General features: G+C 38.8%; 1 protein-coding gene across 1 annotated transcript in view; it reads right to left on the bottom strand.

Moving 5' to 3' along the window:
- The window catches only part of gnav1 (guanine nucleotide binding protein (G protein) alpha v1), a gene marked incomplete at its 3' end in the record, with an annotated part of 29,910 nt that extends 22,716 nt beyond the window's left edge, over window positions 1-7,194 (bottom strand). The window contains 2 exon segments of the mRNA XM_014031254.1: window positions 6,537-6,628; window positions 6,732-7,194. Coding sequence (XP_013886708.1) covers window positions 6,537-6,628; window positions 6,732-6,861 — 222 coding nt within the window. The 5' untranslated portion in view covers window positions 6,862-7,194.
- Window positions 7,195-7,544: the final 350 nt, after the last annotated feature.

Below are 7,544 nucleotides of genomic sequence, written 5' to 3'. Positions count from 1 at the left end.
ACACACACACACACACACACACACACACACACACACACACACACACACACACACACACACACACACACGTGTCCAGTCCCGGTTGTGGAGGTACTGGTACAGCTGTCTTCTACAGTTTTTTTTCTCTTGGATTTTATTGTTGATCTGCATCTCTTGTCTTTGTTTTGTGGACCTTGAGTCTGTAACAATGTTTGAATAATATATGAAAGTGAAAGGTGAAAGTGCTAATAATGATCATCAGTGTATGTTCCCATACAATGACGAAATTTGTGCTCTGCATTTGACCCATCCACACCCAAGTGGAGCAGAGGGCAGCCATATGGGTGCCCGGGTAGCAGTTGGGGGTTAGGTGTCTTGCTCAAGGACACCACGCCATGCGGGCATGGTGGGGAGTCGAACCTGTGACCTGTGGGTCCCAAGGCCTGCTGCTCTACCACTACAGTACACCACAACCGCCCCCATGTTTTTATTTTTTTTAATAAAGGATATATATATATATATATATACACACACACACACACACACATCTATCTATATATATATATATATATATATACACACACACACACACACACACACACACACACAGTATAATTGTACCCGTTATTAAATAATCTGAATTGAAGGAATCAGGATTTAACACTTGATTTAATTAGACAGACAGATAAACAGATGGGTAGACCGATTGGTGGTTAGAGATAGACCATAGACAGACAGGTAGGCATATTGACATGTAAACAGACAGGTTGACAGATATATGGGTAGACAAATGGATGAGTAGACAGACCGTAGTTAGGTCGATGGGTAGGTAGAAGGATAGACAGCTCTGTAGACAGATAGCCAGGTAGACAGGCAGAAGATAGATGTCAGAAAGACGGGTTGATATGTGTAGTTAGATAGGCGGGTAGACAGACAACCAGAGTTGCAAAGTAACTAAGTACAAATTGTGAGGTTTGTCAGAACGACCCAGGCCGCAGGCAAAATCCAAAATGCAAAAAGGTTTATTTTAACTAAAGAAGGCTGGCAAAGTAGCTACAAAAAAACTAATATCTTCACAAGGAGAATTCACGAGGAACAAGGAGAACAACCACACTGACTGCAAAACAGTACAATGAACGGACACAGACTGAAGACAAGACACCAAATATAAAGTCAAACAAATTAAGAGACAATCGGAAACACCTGGGGAGACACAAGAGGGATCAGTGTGTGTGGGCGGGGCTGTAGGGCAGAGCAACACAGGGGGGCATTGAAAACACTAGAAAGTTAAAGAAAACAAACAGACCATGACACAAATACTTCTTTACTGTACTTAAGTAAAATTTTTGGTTATATGTACTTTACTTGAGCAATTATTTTTGAGCCTACTTTTACTTCTTAAATTTTCACACAATTATCTGTACTTTTTACTCCTTTCATTTTAAAAAAAGGCAAGAAGTAGAAAGTTGTTACTTTTACTTCATTTTTGCTTGTTTTCATACCAGCTGCTTATTGTAAAAATTAAATACTGTCCATGTAAACTGTGACTCCTAGATAGAGTGAATTTAATTGTGGTTGAATGAGAAGTATAAATACTGCATATAAAATTCTGATACAATATTAGTTTGTACACAAACAAATTATGTTACACTCCATCAGGACTTAATCATTAAAATAAAAAGACTGTACTTAAGAAGTATTTGTATTTCATGAATTGTATTTTTGCATTTGGCCACAGCCCTCGGATACATTTTTATTTTGGGGAAAATATTTGGGCAGCCTTGATAAACTGAAACACTGCATCCTAAATTTAACGTAAAATTTAAATAGTCATTTCTGGTGGAGGTCACTTCCTAATAAATTTAATTATGGAAAATCTAACAGCTCATTTTAAATCAATACTTTTTTTAATACTTAAGTGACAAAAAATTTCAGATATTTTAAGACTTTTACTCAAGTAATATTCATAAAGGAGACTTTAACTTTTACTAAAGTTTATTTTTGGTCAGATACTTATACTTTTACTCAAGTATCACTTTGTGTTACTTTATACAACACTGAAGACAAGTAGATAGGTAGACAGATAAACAGGTAGATGGTTAGATCTTCAACATTATGTTGCTTACACTGTACTTAAAATTTGGCTTGGCTTCTCAAATAGATTCTTCTCACAGTTCCTCTGTTTTCTGCGTCAGCCACCATAACAATAGAGGTAAATATAAAAATAAAACCAAGTTTTAGCATTCCCTCCAGGTAGTCATGGCAGCTCGAGAAAAATGATGAAATGACCCTTACTTGTTCTCTTTTAGCACAGCAGGTCAATGAACCTACAGCACGTTGCATCGTCTCCGCATTGATTGACCTGTCAGATCATGTCAGTGCACACACAGAATGCTCTGCGGATACACAGTGCTTATACATCATCTCGGAAGACCACAAATCTCTCTCCTCAAAGTACAGGGGAAAAAAATCTGAGGGCAAAACAAAAGCTGCTCTTGCCCTCCCACCAGTCAGGTTGCAAGGTTGACAGACTTTCTTATCTGACTTTTTGATGGAAAAGTCAGGATGGATTAATTCATGTAAGAGTCCCATAATCATCAGAGCTGGCCCAAGCTGAATTTTAACCCAAATTCTGACACATTCACACACAGGGGTAATGTTTTTTCTCCACTATGTTTCATTTTATTTTCTCTGCTGTTTGATAAGGTTTACGTACTATAATAACCACAGTTAACATCTTTTGAAGCAGAGTTTTACAGAAAGGCTATGAATAGATATTGTCTTACCTGTTGTGGATAGTTTTTTTAAAACAGTGTCAGTTTGGAGAACATGAGTTTAATTCTGACTAGATGGCTGAGATAACGGCCAGTCCAAACGAGGCCAAAATGATGGTGGGCTGCTTATTTTATATAGTAAATTCAATGTTAAACATACATATAGCAGTACAAAGATTTATTTGTATTTTTCTTTATACTCTGCCTTAAAAAGTCTGATATGTCACAGCTGATAACTGCTAATAACCATTTCACAAAACACTGCTTTTACAAACAACCAGACTGTCTAAGCAATAAGCTGCTTGTAAGAAGTCATTGAGCTTTGTGAAGAAAATTATCAACTTAAACAAGTTATTAGTCTTATGATAAACTGGAGCAAATGTCAGTAAATATTTCAAGAGGTTAACAATTTTTTGCAGAAAAAAAAGGCTCACAGTGAAAAATAATAATAATTTTAAAACATGAAGGCAACTGGCAAAATTTTTTCAAATCCTACTTCCTAAAATTTCTTCAAGAGTCAGACACCAAGTTATAAAACAGTGATATTTATAGCTGGCTCTCAATAGGTGCATCTCAGAGAAGGGAGACAATGATTTACCCCTGCTGAACAAGATATATTGATCGAATTACCAACACCTTTGATTAAACTCCACATCAATACTTTCCAGAGTTCAAGCACAAGGCATGCCTCAACATCAACTTAAGTGAGACATTATGAATGAGGCCTTCAGTGCTGCAAAGTTAAAATGGGAATCACAGGAAAAGAAAATCAGGGAGAACTAAGTAATTGTTTGGGTTGTAAAGACATGATAGGCCAGTGAACATGTATTTTTAATGAGGTAGATGTATCATGATTTTTGTGGGTTATTTACTTTCTCTGCTGCGTGTTTTTGAAGGAAAAACAAGTAAAGAGGCTGGAGGCACATAAACCAAACAATATTCATACAGAAGTAAAGAAGTGACAGAAATTAACCAGTCAGTTCAGTGAAATGATTGGTTCACAGCAAGTATAATCTGCAGAGAAAAGGGCGACTGAAAGGTGGACTGACGATGACGTGCAGTGGTGCAGAGTTTGTAGGGTTAACATCTGGATTGTAACTGTAGAAGATATTGACTGAACACAATCTTCAGAGTGCTTTTTCTGAAACACTGACATTACCAAAATGACAGCCCCTCCTAATGTTGGTAGAGTCAGAGCTGAAGTGTGCTGAAGAGGATGAAACAGTTTTTCAGACAGCCTGGGATGTGACAGCATGAAAGCACTGGCTGCACTGTCTATTGATCGGGACTTCACATGGAAATCACCTGACTTCACTGAAATGGGGATTAAACTCTCTGTCTCCTGGGTTCATTCCAGGGAGGTTCACTTTAAATAAGATATGCAATTCTCAAAACACATCTCGTGTTTACTCAGGCATTTCTATGTTGCAGTTTGTACAGGTTTTTCTGTCCTTTGTTTGTCATTCTTGGTAATCTCCAGGTAAAAAAGGGACATAACATGTTTTTAAAGGTTGTACCATCATCTGAGTTTTGTTTTTTATGTGTATCAGCCCACATGGTCAGTTTCACCACCATTCATCACTGTTGGAACAATAAATAACAGCTTCCTATATGAACATTTGATGTTTGAAACCAGGCTCTTAGAAAATGAAGATAATTAACTTGACCTGCCCACTGCCTTTATGCACGAGTTTTAGACTGAGATCATACTGTTGGTTGAGAAATAACAAAGTTGAGGTGGTTTTGGGCAAATCTTAATCTAACATAACTGGGTTATGTGCAGTATTGTGAAATATTACGTTGCTTAAGGTTAATCCTTGAGGAACGCCTGGAGATTATTTCCTTAACGTTACAAATTTTTGCAAAATACTAAAATTATTATAAACTAAATCATCATTAATTTCAGTTTATGGTCCAACTTATCTTTCTCTTCCTTTATTATGCCACTGTAATGTAGTTCTTTTGAAATTTTCACTATGTAAATCACTTTGAATTGCCTTGTTGCTGAAATGTACTATATGAATAAACTTGCCTTGCCTAATTAGTTCATTAGATATTTTGCTAACAAAAGGACAGAGTTGACTGCAAATAGCTAAAGGTAAAATTCTTGACCTTGCTCAGTCTATGAGCACTTAGAACAGGGATGGACAACTGGAGACCCATAGGTCACATCTGGCTTTCAGTGAGGCCAGCACACACACACTTAAAACTTAAAAACTTAAACTTGGAACTTAAAGGCTGCTTTGAGTGATTTTTAAGTTAAAAATGTTTTGATGATGTATTTAAATTTCAAGGCAAACCTATGTGTTCAGTCTTCTTAGAGATGCCATCTGCCATGAAGGATTTCAATATATGTCGCCACTACAACATACTGTATATGGGTGGCTGTGACTGAGTGTAAGGGAGTCTTCATCTAACCAGAGAGTTGGCAGTTCGATTCCCCACTAGTCAGTCACATGTCAAAGTGTCTCTGAGCAAGACATTGAACTGCTTTTGATGTGTGTCCCATCAGTGTATGAATGTGATATGAAGCAACTGATTAGTCTCTATAGATTGATTTATATGTGCTAGCTGTGCAGAGAGATAATGAAGTGCTGTGTGAAGGAGTAAATGAGGGCACAGATTGTATTGTAAAGCATGAGTATCCTGGTTGGATAGAAGGGCACTCTACAGTCCATTTACCATTGCACAAAGCTAAATATGAGAAGTTTACTGAAGTCACAATAACAGCAACTTTTTACCACAACCACACAGGAGTCTGCATTCAAAGCATCTTATGCTACTGCACTTCAGCCGGCTAAAGTGTTAATTTTTGTTTGTTTCAAACATTTTGTACAAGAGTTCAACAGTTATACATGCATTTGATCAGGAAATATGTTAAATTACTGCACTGTGTGTTGGTTTAAAATACATATATATGGTAAATGGACTGAACTTACTGTATATAGCTCTTTATCAAGTCCCTCCGGACCCCACCTCGCTTTACACTTACAGACATTCACCCATTCACTCACTGATGATGGTAAGCTACACTGTAGCCACAGCTGGCCTGGGGCGCACTGACAGATGTGGGGCTGCCATGCACCGATGCCACCAGACCCTCTGACCACCATCAGTAGGCAAGGCAGGTGAAGTATCTTGCCCAAGGACACAACAACTGAGACGGCTGGAACTGGTAGCCTTCTGATTACAGGACGACTCCCCTAACCACTCTGCCACAGTCATTTGTTTGTTTGTATGTATGTATGTATGTATGTATGTATGTACAGTATGTTTGTATGTTTGTATGTATGTATNTGTCATGTTCTGTGTTTATTCTCCTTAGTTTTCCTAGTGTTTTCTATGTTCCCCAGTGTTTCCTTGCCCAGCTGCCCCACATTTCCTTGATTGTCACCCTTGTGTTTCTCCTCAGGTGTGTTGTGTTTGTCTGTCCTGGTTCCTTGTGCTTTGTTCCCCTCGTGCTTGTGATCTACAATATTTGTAAGTTTGCTGCCAGCAGCCCTCTTTTGTTAATTATTAAACCTTTTTGTTACATTTTGAAACCTTGCCTGCGCCCTGGATCTGTCTCCTGTCAAAACCTCACAAGTTTAGGTTAGTTTTAGGGTAAATGGTCAGGGTTAGGATATAAAATTTCCCCCAAAAAATGAATGGAAGTCAATGTAATGTCCCCACAAGTATAGAGACACAGTAGGTGTGTGGTTTCGTTTTCTACTGAAGTGACAAAATAATAATAATTTACAGACAGCACTGTGACAGTCTGTTGTGTATAAAAGTATTTCCCACCTTGAAGCTGTGTAACTCTTGCCTGGTGAAGCCATTACTGTGGATAATTTTCATCTGTTTCACCAAAGTGCTTTTCCCACTTTCTGCTGCACCTGTAGGAACAAAGAGCTCAGGATTACATCCGGTCCCACCTGGTCAGGTCCCACCAAACAGTTCCCAGGAATCATCAAGATGAAACTGGTTGGAGAGTCTCACCCAGCAGGAGGATTTTAACCACGTTCAGCTCCTGCTTCGCGTATTCGTACAGGTCTCGGTCTATGTTGCAGCTGCGGATTCTCGCCTTCTTCTCTTCCTCTGTACCTTCGGTTCCGAGGCACAGTCCCATCCTGAGCAATCATCTCCTCCCCGAACCCGCTCGGTTAGAAAAGAAAAACTACTGTGGAGACTGGAAACCGGGATCAGTCCACAGAAACTAGTTCTCAAACGCGGACTTCATCTTGGACACCTTGGAGTCGTTCAGGCGCAGACGCATCGCACCCGGTGCTTCCTCCGCCTCTCCACGGATAAAACTCCTGACCTCAAACTTCGCTTTACCCGCTGAAAAAAACAAAAACAGCCCAGTTAATCCTCACAGTGCTGACTCCCCCTGCAGCCTGCTGCTGCCCAGATGGAAACCTTTTTTAACTTCCCTGGGAAGTGACGTGCTGAGTCTGTTCCGTGCGTTTCACCTGAAACACTAAACTACAAGTTTCATGAAGACATTTTAAAGGCTGCCAGTGCGACTGTTGCCCAAACATCCAACACTAATTTGCTTTTAAAGGTGCTCATTACAGTATCATCAAACATAAAAACAGATAATCCTGTTACAGTTTGAAATAGTAGGTTGTTGTTTTTTTCAGATACTGTATGTTGAGAAACATTTCTGAAATGCAGGTACGCACTCAATGCAAACAAAGCACTTTATTATGAATAGATTCAACAAATTATAGAATATATCAGAACTATTGGACTTCTCCATCCCAAACAGCTCTTCCAATGACATCTGCAATATTTTCTTTTGTTTCTTTG

Source organism: Austrofundulus limnaeus, unplaced genomic scaffold (assembly GCF_001266775.1).
Source record: "Austrofundulus limnaeus strain Quisiro unplaced genomic scaffold, Austrofundulus_limnaeus-1.0 Scaffold1211, whole genome shotgun sequence".
NCBI lineage: Eukaryota > Metazoa > Chordata > Actinopteri > Cyprinodontiformes > Rivulidae > Austrofundulus > Austrofundulus limnaeus.
Note: the sequence above shows the minus strand (reverse complement) of the source record. Positions and strands in the feature narration are given on the sequence as shown.